This window comes from Pelodiscus sinensis, chromosome 1, assembly GCF_049634645.1.
Source record: "Pelodiscus sinensis isolate JC-2024 chromosome 1, ASM4963464v1, whole genome shotgun sequence".
In the NCBI taxonomy this organism is placed as follows: domain Eukaryota; kingdom Metazoa; phylum Chordata; order Testudines; family Trionychidae; genus Pelodiscus; species Pelodiscus sinensis.
The window spans coordinates 269,759,211-269,776,137 of record NC_134711.1 but is presented as its reverse complement, the minus strand read 5'-3'; the positions used below and the strand labels follow the sequence as shown (position 1 = coordinate 269,776,137).

The 16,927-nt window shown below is 39.8% G+C and overlaps 1 protein-coding gene across 7 annotated transcripts in view; it reads right to left on the bottom strand.

The window, feature by feature from the left end:
• Positions 1 to 16,603, bottom strand: part of DACH1 (dachshund family transcription factor 1) — a 492,594-nt gene extending 475,991 nt beyond the window's left edge. The window contains exon 1 of one of the 7 annotated variants that reach the window (XM_075918909.1): positions 15,418 to 16,603. In XM_075918909.1, the coding sequence (XP_075775024.1) occupies positions 15,418 to 16,163 (746 nt within the window). In that variant the 5' untranslated portion in view covers positions 16,164 to 16,603. The remainder of the gene's footprint in view (positions 1 to 15,417) is intronic. The other 6 variants (XM_075918912.1, XM_075918907.1, XM_075918913.1 and 3 more) reach the window with 6 other exon arrangements.
• Between the last annotated feature and the right edge of the window lie 324 nt (positions 16,604 to 16,927).

Genomic DNA, 16,927 nt, shown 5'->3' with positions numbered 1-16,927 from the left:
AAATCAACAGTACTTTCATGTAAGTAAAGTGACACAGGTGTTTTAAGTGTTTGTAGAATCAGGACCTTTAAATGTAAAATATAAAAATGCATTGCTACATATGGTACCAGGGCGAATTTGCAGAGGACTCAACATCAATTATGTACCTGAGGAGTTCCTATTTTTGGACATAGTACAGTGTAAGTAAATTCTTCCTAGTATCAAATTACTAAAGGAAACTTGTGTATCTAAGGGTACATCTAGACTACAGGGTTTTGTCAACAGAAGTTTTGTCGACAGATACTGTCGACAAATCTTCTGTCGACAAAGAGCGTCTACACTACATTCAGTTCTGTTGACAAAGCAAGCTGCTTTGTCGACATGGCAGTGTAGATGCAAGGACGGTTTACATGCAATAACACCTTCTGTCGACAGAAGTCGTTATGCCTCGACAAAACTGCTGAGTTCTGTCGACGTTATGTCGACAGAACTCAGCAGTAGTGTAGACGCAGGTATAGTTTTGTCGACAAAAGTCCACTTTTGTCGACAAAACTCTGTAGTCTAGACACACCCTTAATCTGTTCAAAGAAGAAAATTCCATTGACAAATTAAATAGAAATCCACTTTCATTCAAGATTATTTATTTTCTTTTCCATATTTTCAGAGTGGGATTTCAGAATTGCTCATTCATGTTACATCAGTATTCCATTCTGACATGTTACACCAGTATTCCATTTTGCCAAATTGTAGCAGAAGCTCCTGGCTTTAGAGGTCATCTTCCTAGTGGAAGAGTAATCAGTGACACAGACTGTCACTAAGTCTTGTTTACACATATACACCAATCCTGGAACAGAGGTAGTCAAATACATGCAGGCAATTCCTTCTTTTATGAATCTCTAACCCAATTCCAATGCCAGATTCTCAGAGAACAACTCTGTCTTGGGAATTGACTCCAATCAGAGACCAAATCAGAGAGCAAATTCTTTCCCAGGTTGCACAGATCTCTTTCTAGGATACATTGCCTCTATGAAGAATTTAGCATAGGAAAAAGTAACAAAAACACAGTGTGTGTTTCCAAGGCTGAGTATTTGCTGAAATACCAAGAAACAGAACTTTGAATACTATGTGTAACAGCACCTCCTGCCATAACAATAAACTAGGGATATTAGATATCAATTATTTTCATAATCGTGTAGCTGCAACAATTTTTAGCTGTTACATGGTTACTAAAATGTTCCACTCCCCACCCGGGGCAGGGCCAGTAGCCAGTGTGTTCCCAGCCCCACTCCCAGGGAGCCCCCGGTGCCTGGTGCTGTATCAAAGGCAATAGCGCCAATTGGCAGGTTGAGCCAGTCTGCAACGGGAGCCAGTTTAAAAATCAGCACCCCGTGCAAACTGGCTCCCACCTTCCTCCCCATTGATACAGAGGTGGCAGCCTCTCTCCGTAGGGGTTCGAGCTTCCTGCAGACAGAGGCTGCTCTGGCATCCCACCTGACCCCTCTTACTGCCTCTAACACTGAAGCAGCAATGGGTGTGTGTGTGCATAGTCATTAGGATTAACCAATAAGCCCAGGCTTATTGTTTAATAATTTAAATGTCTATATGCTAACATCCCTACAATAAACATGTTAATGTTATACTGTGTCCACAGCCTGTTATGTGTTCTACATCACTTTTCAGCACAGCCTGTTCATTTCCACTGTAAACTCTTTGGGTATGTCTACACTAGCCCCGTAGTTCGAACTAGGGAGGCTAATGTAGGCATTCGAAGTTGCAAATCAAGCCCGGGATTTAAATATCCCGAGCTTGATTTGCATCTTCCCGGCCGGTCGCCATTTTTTGAAATTTACAAGTCCGGACTAACTGCCCGCGTCTATACACGGCAGGGACTTGGTAGTTCGAATTAAAGCCCTAGTTCGAACTACCTGTTATTCCTCCTGGAATGAGGTTTAACAGGTAGTTCGAACTAGGGCTTTAATTCGAACTACCGGGTCCCTGCTGCATGTAGACACGAACAGGTAGTCCAGACTGGTAAATTTCAAAAATGGCAACCTGCTGGGAAGATGCAAATCAAGCGTGGGATATTTAAATCCTGGACTTGATTTGCAACTTCGAATGCCTACATTAGCCTCCCTAGTTCGAACTAGGGGGCTACTGTGGACATACCCTCTGAGACAAGGCCATCACATAATATATATTTTTACAGCACTCAACACAAGGAGTATACAATTCCAAATTGAACCTCTATGCATTACTATGAAAACAAATAATAATAGATGGAAGATTGGAGTTCAGAAAGAGGAGAAAAGTAATTGGGGTTAAGAACTGAACTGACCACATCATTTTGGTTTCTTGCCAAACCAAATGAGAAAGGGGCTATACTTCCTAGTTGTAATTTGTACACTGCTAAAATCTCAGAGAGACACATTTCAACCCCAGGGTAAAAATATTGCCTTAAAAGCTGATCTAATGAAATATCTGTTCTTTAGAGTTCAAATTTTGATCAGTTTACAAAGTCTTACTTCAGTCAAATCCATCTGTGAGGCCTACCCCATCCTAATCTGGATCCAAATCTGGCTTCCTCTACCCAATGTATCAAATGGCTATAGCAAACAAACAAGCCAAACCACTTGGAGAGATTTCAAAAGCAAAAAGGGCAGTTAGGCTTTCAATGTGGGAAAGATTGCCTTGGAATAGAAAATAAAGAGTCATGAAGACAAATTTAGGCAGAACAAACACTTTGTTAAATAAATCCAGTTTCAAGGTTATTTCAATATTGGTTTAAAGTGCTTTGTAAGCATGTAATAAATATATTCTGTAGTCTTAAACTTTTTGCAATTTATATCAATGTACCATTAGATACTGTAAAATATGAAAGTACTGAACTGGTAAATATTGGAAACATGATATTTGCCTAATATTAAGCAAACGTATTTAAAATATCCACTGACTATATTTAAACAGCCAGGTTTTGGGCAACGGGGCAGGGAATCAAATTTGACCTATACAGCTCTAGTATTTAAGAATGAATTGAGATCAAATCATTTTTTCCCATGGGGTAACCTTGTATAAATGTAATTCTATGGTTTCATAAAAGCAGGTCAAGTATCTATCCCTTGGGTTCTTTTGGCAATTCGAAGCATAGCAGCACTGATCTTGGCTACAAGTTCAAATCTACATGCATCTTGGATTGAGAAAGGAAACAATTAGCTTAGCAGAAGACAGATCACAATACACTTTATCACAACACATTTTCCAGAAAGACAAGAATTCACAACATATTTAAAATTAGCTAATTACTAATTATATAATCTAGCATGAAAAGAATGTCTGCATTTTCTACTCTATAAATTATCTATATCGGGGTCGGCAACTGCTGGCACAGGTGCCACAAACGACACAAAAGCCGATTTCCTATGGCATGCGAGATGGGAGCTCAACTCCACCCTTTCCTCCTGCACAGCTGGGAGCTCATGCTGCAGCTCCAGCCTTAGCTGTGCAGCTGAAGACTGGAGCACTAGCTCTGGCTTCTTGCTAGACGTGTGCACACATCTCTGGGGCCGTCCCTTCCCAGATCAGACATGCAGCAACCCTGCAGCTGCGGAGGGCCCAGTGCCACAAGGCTCAAACCCTCTAGGGACATGCTGATATTGTAGTTGTTGCCAAAGCAGCACCCAGGAACCCCCATATTCACCACTGTCATAAAATTATCATGTTTTGTACAAAGTAGGCTTTCTATGGTATCCTTAAGTCTTGATCTGTTGAACATTAATATCCTGTTGAATTGTATATCCTATCATTGTAAGTGAAGTATATCCTATCATTCATTGTAAGTGAAGTTTTGCTATGTGTTTGTTACCGTGAGGTTAGGAAAACCCACAACCAGCCTTGCAGATTCTATGGACTAGCCTGATATGCTAGTGGCTCATTAAGGAGAATCCACTATTTCAGGAACTGTATACAACGAAGAGTACTTGGAGAAAACATGTAGACAATGGAGAATGCATCCCTGGGCCCTCATGTGATAAGAAAAGATCTATAGTTAAAAAAGAGGGGAAGCGACATCATCGCTTGCCCCTCCCCCTCCCCCCACACACACACACACACACTCACAACTCAACACCTGGAAACACATTGATGGAGGAGAGGGTTCCAGGTTAGTAGTACTGTGTGTACTAAAGATCTCTGGCTTGTTTATACCATCTAGCAGGGAGAGATATACCTTGATTTAAATCCTGTTTAGTAAATAAACTTAGCACATTTTTTTTTCATTTTTTTCTTAGGTAATCAACTTTGATCTCTATATTTGCTACTTATAATCAGTTAAAAATCTATATTTCTGTACTTAATAAAAACTGTTTTATATTTTGCCTAAAACAGTATATTTGGCTGAAATGCTTAGGCAATTTCAGCTTAGTTTACAAAGGCAAGTGTGTATTTTCTCAACATCAAGGGGGCAGGGACAGACCGGATAATGAACTTCACTGGTCAGGCTGGCCAGGGAAGCTGGGGATAATTGGCTGGAGCCTCTCTAATGTTGGTTGATGAGTTCCTGGTGGAAGCATGCATGTAACACATTTGGGTGTGTCCTAGCCTGTGTATGTCTATGTAAGTACTATACCTGCCAGAGATATGTAAATTGCCAGCAGTACCATAGTGTGAGATTGTCTCTAGATTAGTTGGACAAATGATTCAGCAATCCCAATTTAGGTTGCCCCCTGGGAAAAACCTGTCACAGTAGCACGTTTACTCATATGTTCAAGTTGTATGTGGTTTGGAGTATGTAGTGTTTTATGTTGAGAGCTCTCGAATGATAACTTGAGCCCTTTGTGGGAGAGGAGGTCTCTCACATTGTATGCTAGCTCAACCTTTAACAGGACACATATTTAACCACTATTCTCCTGACCCCTTCAAGAGCCATCAGCTAGTTCTGGATACCCCTTGTCCTTCCCATGCTTCAGACTGAATCCTCACAATTTCCATAGCTTGGCAGAAAAGAAGAAATCGACATAGTAAATCCTGTGCCCTGCAGTAAGGGAAGGAAGAACCATTAAGAACATCATCACAAGGAACCCAAGATTTAGTTGAACTGGCCTTGCACCCAGATCTCTCTAATCCCAGTCCCATGATATAACAACTACATGAAGCTTACTTCCACTCAGCCTGTGATTTATGCATACCTACACTGTTTCAGGAATAACAAAAGTGATTTCACAGAGATCATGTTTTCCTTCACCACCCAAAATGTGAAGATTTGTCACAATGTCGTAAAAATATCTGATTCCAAATCAACTCAACACCTATTGGGAGTTTTAAAAGATAGTTGCAAACTACTGTATGAGTTAGCAATACAAATCAGACCTGGACCAGATCGTACCCTCAAGAACTGCCTGAGGATTTCCCACATCCAAGCAAAAGAGGCTGTGAGCCACTTCCTTGCAGCCATCCTCTTTTGCACAACCAGAAGAGGTACTCTGCAGGATTCACACTTATGAAGGAGGCCAGAAGGTAGATTGCACTTCATCCCACACCAGCCCACACAGAGGGAAACTACGTTACATTTCTTAGGGAAATATGGAAATTCCATGTTTCCTGTGCAACTTCACAGGGATGAAAATCCCTCTTCAAGGGAAGAGTCAGTGGGAAGTTCCTGGTAATAAGCTTAGAGATGCGGGTGAAGGGAAAAAATACGAGGGCTTCGAAACCACAGCAGAGGTACCAAGCTTCTAATGAAATTGCTCTGTTGTCTTTGTAAACCAGGGACCCACTCAGTTTGGAGGCAGGCCATAATGTTCATCCCATGCAATAATAAACTCTGCCCCCTCCTCCACTCCACTGGAATAATATGGATGAAACTCTGCAGAGGAATCCTTGTGAAATTTGTCTGGCCTTTGCTTCTCCCATGAGTTGTGCCATGAGGTAGAGTCAAATTCAGGAGTAGCTGGGACTTAGGATTTTTAACCTCAGCATCTAAATATTTCACCCATGATCTATCATAGCAAACAATATTATAAAATTGTGGTTTTGTGTGTTTGTTTCTCATATAATTCACACAGGTATTTTTATGTGCACAGCTACATGTTCTGAAACGACTATGTTAACATATTTACGTTATTATTTCTAAAAACAAAAAAGGTGTCTCATTCGCTTTTAGCTAAATTTATCTACTGTAACTTGTACAATTAAACAAAATTAAACCAATTTCAAGTTAAGGCTATCACTTAAATGACCCTTATATATCAATCATATTTTCTGCAAATCAAAATACAAAACTGTTAATGACAGGACAAGAGTTTGATTCCAGCTGGACCAGCCAGTATAAATCTGAAGTAACTTTATTGTCTACAATGAGGCCATTCCATACTGACGCTGGTGTGACTGAGAACAAGATCTAGCTCCATGTGGCACATTTAACAGGGAATGTTCTAATTACAGTTTAAAAATCAGAACTCTGGCATTGTTTTGGCTTTTATGTAAATATAATTTTCTTTGTGTTTCTAGCCGTGGCCCCACCATAAAGAAAATGGCATAAAAAGAACAATGTTTTTTTTTCCCCGAAGATGGCACTATTGTATTTGTGGTCTTGAGATGATATTTTTTGCAGACCACATTCTAAAATAAATCCTACCAAGTTAAGTTTCATTGGAATCAGTGGAAATGTATGTCATCCATGTTATATTCCTAAGATAATGCTAAATAACTCTGAAATGACTTGCATTTTAAGTTTTAAAAATATTCATTTTTACCAGACCTTTAAGGCCTAAGTTTTTTCATATTAAAATCAATGGTAAAACTCCAGCTGACTTGAATTATTGTAGAATTCTGACATTAGTGCATAGGGTAGACAGAGTTTTGTGTTGTTCAAGAACAATTCTAAGAGAAATGATGGAGACTTTAAAAGTATCATCTTATTTGGAAGATGTGTGGTTGTTATATAAGGAGTTGAAGACGAAGGGCTAAAACACAAAAAATCAAAAAAATCCTCAGGACTCTAGAAGACATTCTAATAATGTAGTGCTAGGGAGAAGGGAATATATACTATACCTTTTCCATAGTCATATTATGACTTTTCTACCTGCGTAAATTGTGGTCATTTGCTCATCACCTTTGTAACTGTACTGTATAGCGCTTTTTTTTTCTTCTTTTATCACTGGCTATTTGAGTTCTATTCTACTCTAGGTCTAAAAGAATTTAGCAGGACTACAATGACATTTAGTTGCTCATTTACAAGCCTAAAGCTAAGGCAAAATATTTTATAGTTGCCGTGACAAATGCAAAAACTTTCCTAATATAAACCCTGACCCTACAAAGATTTATGTAAGTGCTTAACTTTAAGCATTTGAGTAGAATCGTTGAAGCCAATGAGACAATTCACATTCCCAAAGTTATGCACATGTCAATTAAGTGTAAATCTGTAAATCTGGGGACATATTTATTTTTACATTTAAACAGATGTTTTCTATAGATGCACCTCTATAACAAAAGAAACTGCTTTCTATAGCTTCAGACCACAAACAATGCAACTAATTCAAGTTAAATATTTGAAATTCCAAAGTACCATTTCCAATTAGAGTTTATTAAGTAAATATAAAAAAATAACTTTGCATTGCATCTAAATTTGAAAGACTGCAATTCAAAGTGACTTATTATGTGATTCATTTTAAAGAACATTTAAACTAATCTGTTATAGAAACATGACTAGATATATTACAGATTAAAAGAATTGTAACATACTATTTATGCTTTAAAAAAGTAATTTTGTTATTGGGCTTTTTCCTTCAAGAAAAATCACCACTTAACTTTTTATAACAAACAGAGCCCAATCGCTACAAAATTTCTGGGGCCCCATGGAATCAAGGTTAAATATCAGTCATTTTCAATGACCTCTACTCAGTTTTTGTTTTGTGCAATAACATTATTTGGGATTGCAAACTGTTCTTTACATAGGAAAATGTAGAAAAACATTTCCTAAGAGTAAGCTATTCAAAATTACTATCCAGTAAGAAACATTATGCCACAATATACATAAATATCAAGCATATTCTCATATGCATTTTAAACAACAAGTTTAATAAGTGCATGTTTATTTTCTCCCAGTACTTGACCATTACATATATTTTACAAGGGCACTAACTCATGAGTTTAATTTTATTCAAAATTATGCATTTCAATCATGACATCATGATATAACAAATGTGGCCATCATCAATTGTATGAAAATGATTGTAGCAATCAGAGTTAACTATTCCTTTTTTCTTCCCCACCAACCCCATCCAATCTCTGTTCACATGTCTATTATTCTCAATTGGCAACAAAGTCCAGTATACATACCTGTGCTATGACCCCTGTTTAGTCATACATCCTAAAGAACAAAAGGAGTAATAAAATAGGAGTTGCTTGATGGCTCTTTCTAGTTGTCTGTTGGATTTAGCATCTTTTATTCCAGTCACATATATTTATAATCTGTAAAACAAAACTAACTGGAAAGCTTAACTCAGATCCAAGCTTGACTTGGATGAGAAGGGAAAACTGCCATGCATACTGGCAGTATTTAGCAATCTGACTAATTTAGAGTACACTTTAAAGTGGTCTAAGGATGAATAAAATTTTGTGATTGAAACACCTTCTCATCTTAATAGAAAAGAACTCCTAATTACTGTGGTGAGGTACATCACAAAATAACTGCAACTGATCCACTTTCTGGATTTTGGACAGACAAATTATTTCAACCTTGCAATATACATAAAATCTCAATGTTTGGTATTTTTAAACAAAAAATATAATTCTCTTTTTTTCTCTGATTAAAAAACCTTCATCTTCTCAGGCGAGCTAGAAATTATAATCAGATACAACAAACATTTACAATAGTTGATTAGATCTGATTCTTTGAATAGGAACACAGTTGCATATTAATTAGAAAGATATACAGATATACAGTAGCTAGTTGTAAAAAGAGAGACTACATAGGTTTCTTTTCAGGGGTGTGAGGCATTGGCAACTACATGGTCAAAACCATAAAATATTTATTATATCAAAATTATTACCATGAACTTTTAATTAACAATCCACTTACATAAGCTTTAAAATCTACACTGTAATTTTGTGGTGTGAGATACCATACTTGTTATATTAAAGCAGAGATGTTGATGCCACATTTTAAACATTTTTAAAAGCAAAAAATGTACATTATGGGGCCCCATTCTACAGACTTCACTCATGTGAGCAGTTGTATTGGCTACAATAGGCATGTACATGGGACTATGGGCTGCAGGATTGGGCCCTACCTGAACATACAAAATCTGATCCATCTCTGACCAAAGACAGTAAGAAAAGTCACACTGTATGTTCAGGGGGAAGAGAAGTATGTTTTTCCTTCATCCATCAAAAATAAAAATATCACTGTGTGGCTTAAAATGACAAAAGCAAACAAATTCAATTAATCGTGAAATTCCATATTTAAGAGACTACTATGGAAAAGAAATTCTTTTCCAATATGCTATACTCTTATGAAACAAAACATCAGAAATTGTTATAAGATGCCTCTGGCAGAGAACCATATTAGATATATACGCAGAACAGGGAGAGTTAACGATGAACTTACTGGTTGGCGTTAATCTCCTGGCTTTTATCACCTAAAGTCACACACGTGAATTTTTTAAGCATACAGATTTCATTATGAATTTCAGTGGGGGTTTCTAAACAAATTGAAATGATGATGAAAAAAAGAAAAAAAATATTTGTAATGTACATTGTAGAAATGATCTATATATGAATTAACTTTCAGGCTCATAAGAGCTTTTTGCAGATGACTCTTCTGCTTTATCATTTAAATACATATTTAGGCAACTAAAAATTGACTGCCAATTCATTTTGTCAGTCCACATTATGGTGCTGTTACAGTATTCTCACTTAAATATTATTGAAAAAATTACTGCTCATGTGCAGTACATAATTTGCAAAAGGTTAATAACTCAACTATTTTAAAACAATGAATGGAATTAACTCACAATATGATCCAGATGCCCAAAATGTTATTTTTAAAACAATCCACATTTAAGCTGTAAAAGAACAAAACAAATCTAAAACCAATAAAACCAGTTACATGGATTAAAATATGCAGACACACTGTATGTTTTAAGCTTCTGTGGTTTGGTACTGGTAATTTTTATAAAACAGAACATTTTCAATCTGAGACTGTGCATGGCAAACTTCAGCCTGGAGTTAATCTTAGCAGCAAAATTATAAAACTCTTACATGTAGTGATTATACTGGAAAGGCTGAGGGAGACTTACCTGAAACAGACATCGCTATAATAATTTCATATATCAATAACATAGTTCTGGAAATAAAGGGTAAAAATATGAAACTGCAATATGGAGTATTAAAATATTAATTCTTCATATTATTGCATGTTTCTGAAACATGTACATTCTTAAATTCCATGTATTATATAGAGTATATTTCAGATAATATATCATCCTTAGAGACAAAAACAACTGTTTTGGAATGACTTAGTAACATAATCCGGAAAGACAGCAGAAAAATTAAATGGTATTCAGAAAATACCTTATTTCTAACAATAATTTTGAATACATACCTGGATAATTTACAAAAGCTAGTTACACATATATGTATAAGGTCAATAAGTAACTTATTATAGTAGAAAATATCTCAAAGTTACATTGATGGGCATACTAAAAGTGAAATTTTATCTAGCAAGTATTAAATCTTTATTAACCTTTTAATTTACCATAACAAGACTATTTTTATTTTAACAACTAAATTGTTTAAGAAAGTTTGCAGATTATATTTTGCAACTTAGCTATAACCATTTCTTACCCATAACAAAACTGAGTAAGATTAAGATCAATTCCGCAGAATTTAAACCCCTGGAATTTTGCAGATGACGAGTAGAAAGACAACACTAGTTTGTAAAGGCAAGGACTAAAATCACTTACTGATAAACATGAAAGTGTATCTCAGTGTGCTTCCATATGTTCATTATTCCTGTTAGGTCTTTTAATAATGATTACTAAATAACTAATAAACATCCAACGTATATGAAACTCTGTACAACAATACAGTCTATCCATACAAGATTTGTAAAAAAGGATGTATATTTTTACAATCACTAACAACATTTGCACCTCTGTCAGCTAACATAATGATGGAGTTAATCAAACTGCATGCTGCAGGACATAAACTAATCAACTGAACAGATCAGGAAGGAATTTTCCTTATGATCACCACTCACCACACAGACACACCATGCACAACTGGCTAGGTACATTGGTGTGGAAGAATACTGCTTTCCAAAACGTGATGCTATACTATAATCAGAGACTGAGTACTAGATTAAAGGCATGAATTGTCTGCGCTGGCATAACAGTTATTATATTCCACAAAATTCACTTTCAAATTATATTTTGTACTAACTGATAAAGAGTGTGAACTGGATTAAAATATTGTTTTAAAGTTTTGAGACAATATCTCCCCACCTTCTAGTCTCTCCTTGAACATGCAGTTAATATAACTTATCTTCTACAGTATATAAGTCTTCTTTGTTTATAAAACCCTAGAAATATTCAACTTCTCCATAATATCTTGGAAATATATCACAAAATAAGTAAACTTCTGAACATGAATTTTATTCATTAGAAATTACTCATGTGGTGCTGTGCTCTAACTTGTTCACCAACTCATTTGAAATACATATGAGCTATGATAACCTATTTAGTTTGAATATTTTTTTTAATAAAGACAAACAGGAAACTCACTCAGGAGGGCAAAATTCTGTAAATAAGTACATTCTAGTTCTATATGATTTGAAAAGCCAGAAAATGTGGATTACAATAATTACAATGGAAGACAAGAGTTAGACAAAAACTCTTTAATCCTGTACCCTACTGATGTTCTATATTCAAAAGCAATCAGTAATTTTTAAAGTATGACAAATGACACATCAGTAATAATTCTCCATTTTCAGTATGAATGTCAATTAACTCAGTCAATAGCATCTCTAAGTACCAGAAAAGATTATCATATACTGGCCACAGGATGGGGGATAGAAGATGGCATGTGTTTCCTTCCTATTCAAATGGGGCCTGATCCAAAGCCTATTAAAGTCAATGCAAGCCCCTGTGGAGGGGACTCATGCGGCAAAATTCCACAAGTGTTCTGGGACACAAGAGTCAGGAAACAGTCAAGGATCAATGAGTACCAAGCCATGAATCCTATATATCTAACATCTTATGCAGAGTTAAGTCTTGTTTCATAGCTAACTGAAGAAGTTTGGTCTCTAACAACTTACAATCTTTTTTTATTTTATTTATTTATGTTTTTATTTATTACATTTTTGCTTTCTAGTTTGGCATCTGGCTATCTATCATCCCTTGAGTGTCCCCCATGCATGCCAACCCCACTTCTTCATAGTGCTGCATAGATGCTTTGGTTGCTACTTCCTGAATTTCTGACAAGAGTTTTCTATGGAAAAGACAGAAGCAAATATCAATGTGAAGGTAAAGACGAATTGGTTTCCACATTAGAAGGTTTATGTTTCACTGATACAGAGAATTAATTTAGTAAAAAGGTATTTTAAATATTATGAGGATGGTCAAATAAACAAATACAGGAAACAATTCACTTTGCTGATCTGTAAGCTAAGCATTTAGAAGAAAATTCTCTGATATTGTATTGATTTTTCAAATATAGTTGCCACTGTAGTAAAAATGGTACATTTTGAACTAACACTCATAAAAACTTTTCAGATCTCGAGAGTTTAGTTTACTTAGAGTTAAAGAATGATTGATTATCTTTTCAACCAAATGGTTACATTCCAAAAAGAGTATCATTCACTTTAGGTGAATTGTAATGCTCTTCATAGCTACTGATGACTACTCAAAATATGTTGATAAACCTAATGTGATATTTTTTAAATTAAATTAACAGCTGTGTTGAAATGCACATTTGATTAAATAATGTAATATCAAACTTGATTTAGCTGTTACCTTTGTCCAAAAAATAAATGAATTAATATTACTTCAGTGCATCAACTGACTATGGTATACCGATAAAATCTGTCTCTAAGATCTACACTTATACTTTTAATCTCAAAAGTAAGTTTTCCCTCTTGAAATATGATACATTGAGATAAAGTGTACTGCAACTGCTAGCCTGAAAAAAGATGATTTCAAGCAATCAGAATATTGATATCTTCTATAAAGATCACACTTAATAAAAAATAAATAATTTGAAGTGAAAGAAAATTCATGTCCAAGGAAAGACACTGTGAAAATACAGTTGTATGTACTTGTGATTAAATTTATCTTGACCAAAATTCATTGAAACATCATGCTTCAAGTGTATATACTTGTCTAGATACCCTAAGTCCTTTCAATTAACTAATTTGATTAATGAATATACAAATAAGTCTACTACAATAGTATTCATTAAGGGCCAGATCTGCTGATTCCTGTTCATATTGTAATTCCCACCATGTTGGATTAAAACACAACAGTCCCATAACACTGTTGAAACACAGTTGATTTTGCAGTGTTGATATGACCAGCCTGTTTGAACCATATTGTCAAATCGTGTTACAACTTGCAAAAGTGGAAGGATTTAGTCACAAAAAATAAAGCCCGTACATTTTTTTAAATCAGTCTTGTTCAATACATATAACACTGCATTGTATTATTCTTCATTTGCATGCTCATTTGATTCCACCACAATGTCTAGTACACAACTAAGAGGAAAGTTGTTATAGGAGAGCAACAATGTTCTAAAATTATTCCAGGGTATATTTATCTTGCTCCCCTGTATATTTGAAAACTTAGATAATCAAGCTAGACGTAAAGGCACGAACGAGTGCTTTCCTTTGCCTTGCTCTCTAGGATAATGAGTCCAACATCCCCATCCCCCCCCCTAATTAAAGGAGAGGGAAAGAAAGAATTGAGTCGCACCCAGTCATTACAAAATTGAATGAACAAAGTCTCATCGGGGGTTAATTCCCCACGTGCTGCCGCTGCTGCATCTTTAAAATCTCACAGGGGAAAAAAGTGAAATCCAAATTATGAGTTGGAAGAGTCTGTTTGCGTTTAATGAAAACATCATCTGACAAGCGACTCTGCTTACAGACTCTTTAATGGCAAATCTGAACTACTCTATAAAGTTTCCCACCAAGCTCCAGAACGGTTTCAAGCCAGCAGACACCCCCCCCCCCCCCCCACAAGCCAACAGAGGCTTCGATGAAGTGAAGAAGCTTCCAAACACTCTGCTCTTTAGCTCACAGCAGTTGTTTAATTCCCGTTGCCTCCCTTTCCTAATCAGACAGATTTAGTGGGAACAGCCCCGTTCTTTCACTCGCCGTTTTTAAACAAGCTTGTTACTTCAGAAGGAATTTCCTCTTTTGTCAGTTTCCCCCCAGTTGCGCCAACTTGAGATTATCACTGGCTCCCTTTGTCTGAGTGCTTTGACGGGTGAGGGTGCCCTGCGATCTGTCCCGAGCTGGAACGCTGCCCTCCCTTCCCATGTGTGATTCTCGCCCCCTTGCACGCCGGACTGTTAATCAGATGCGCCGTAATATGAGTCAGCCCTGACAAATCCCCTCCACACTTCTGCTCCCCGCGAGTCACCTACTCGCTCGCCTCGCTCACGCACCTGCTTCCCTGGGACTAGCCCACCACCAGAGAGAGCAGGACGGGCCTGGCCCTTTGCAACTGTCCCCTATTGACCCCTCCGGCAACGCCACGTCCCCCGTGGCAACAGCCGTCAGTTGCCACACATCTAGTCGCCCCTTGCCGAGCGATCCCCGCGGCCGCTGCTCGGGAGCCAGCCAGGCCTGCATGCGGGGCCACCCTTCAGAGACAGCCCTGCCAGCGCTGTGCACCGACTCCCAAGGAGTCTCAGCCTCCCCCGCCCCCGCCTTCACATCACCTTTGCTGGCTGCCTCGTGGCTCTTTATACAACTCAACCCGGGGGGGGGGGGTCAGAGCAATCACTCTCAGCCCAGAGTTTACAATCAGCTCTCCTGGTGCACGCCTCGCCCCAGCCCCACGCCCCCCTCCCCAGCCGGCGCTCGAAGGAAGGAGGCGCCCTGCCCATGCAGCCTGGGGGTGGGGGGGAGGGTCAAGAGTCGCACAGCACCGGGCTGACACTTGAAAGCGGCTGAGGAAAGAGCAGACACCCCCCACCCAGCACCTTTCTGGCCCACTCGGAGCACATGGCCCAGCCCCGTGCGCCCGCAGCAGGGAAGGGGGAGAGGGGCACGCGGCGAAGAGAGCAGGCTGCTCCAGGGCTTGCTGAGCGGCACCACTAGGAAGAGGAGCGGTAGCTGCCCGGGCGGCGTGTCAGGGCTGCCTGTGTGAGGGTGGGACGGAGGCGGAGGGGGGGGGGAGGGGAGAAGCGGAGAAACGTGTGTGTGTGGGGGGGTGTCTTTACCTTGCGTTGGTGCAGTCGTTGTAGAGGGTCTCGAAATCCTTCCTGGAGATGAGTTTGCAGCGGTTCACGCCAGGCTGGATGGCCCCCAGTCCCCTCAGGATGCGGACCTGCTCCACGTTGCACACCACGGGCGTGATCTCCAGCCGCTTCAGCTTGGTGTAGACGGTGTGCAAGCCCCCTACCAAGTGCTTCAGGAAGAGGTCGAAGGCCTGGGGCAGGCAGATGAGCTCGCAGCCCTCCACGGTGAAAGAGGCCACCTTGGCCCCCCTCAGATCCACCATCTTGCACTCATTATTCTGGGGGGTGTTCTCCACCGGCGACGGGGTCGAGTACACCGGCTTGCCCGGCAGGCTGCTGCCGCTGCTGCTGTTGGCGGTGCTGGCACTGGGGGTGGAGGTGCCGCCGCCGCCGCCTGCGCTGCTGCTGCTGCTGCTGCTGGTGCCCAGGCTGGGGCTGCAGCTGCTGCCGCCGCCGCCTCCTCCGTTGCTGCTGCTGCTGCTGCCGCCGCCTCCGCCGCTGCTGGTGGTAGAGGTGACTGTGGCCGCCGCTGCTGCTGCCGCCGCCGCGCTGGGCTCCGGCCGGAATAGGTTCGTCCCCGAAGAGGCTGGCGGGGGAGCGAGGGACGGAGACGGAGACGAGGTGGCCGACGAGGTGGTGGTGGTGGTGGTACAAGCGGCAGAAGTTGAGATCGGAGGTTGAGGGGGGACCAGCTGGGTCGGAGGGATCAAAGCAGCCGGTACGGCCATGGTCACATATACGAAGTGGGGGGTGAGGGGCAGGGGGAAAAAAGTTGCCGCGCTGACAAAAAGGGGGGAGGGAGGGGAGAGAGACTTGGGGGGGGAAGCCCCAAGCCAGCTGCCGCCGAGAGGCAGAGAAAGGGGAAGAGCGAGCGAGAGAGAGAGAGAAATGCACAAAGTGTCCCGCAAGTGGGGAAGGAGAAGTCCGCTGCGCGTAGTAGGGTTAGGGTTTAGGGGAAGGGGGGCGGCGGAGGGTGGTTTGTTTTGTGGTCCTTGCTCTAGCACCAAGTTAAAGATGAAGGTGAAAAGGAGGAGGTTTGAAGGACTTCGGTTCTCTCTGGCAAGTACATTGATCAAAGATTGAGAGGGGAATGACAGAGAGAAAATGAGCTGAAAAGTGCTGGCTGCTGCTGCTCGCTGCTCGCTCGCTCTCTAGCTCTCTGGACGAGTTGTTGTTGTCACACGGTGCAGAGGGGAGGAGCTCCGGCAACTTGAAATACCCTTTGAAGCAGCAAAAGCCTCACTCACTAGTATTAACCCAAATTATCCAACCAGGAACCCGGAGCAGAGAGAGAGAGAGAGAGAGAGATCCCTCTTCCTCCTCCTCCTCCCCAGAAACCGTTAGATTATATGTTTCATATTTCATCTCAACAGAGACGAGATGTAATTTTCAAACACTTCTAAGCGATCCAAACACTCTTGACAGAGAACCAAGAACACATCAAGTTTTTCTTCTTACAAGAATTAGGGCGCATCTTTTTCATAACGTAGAA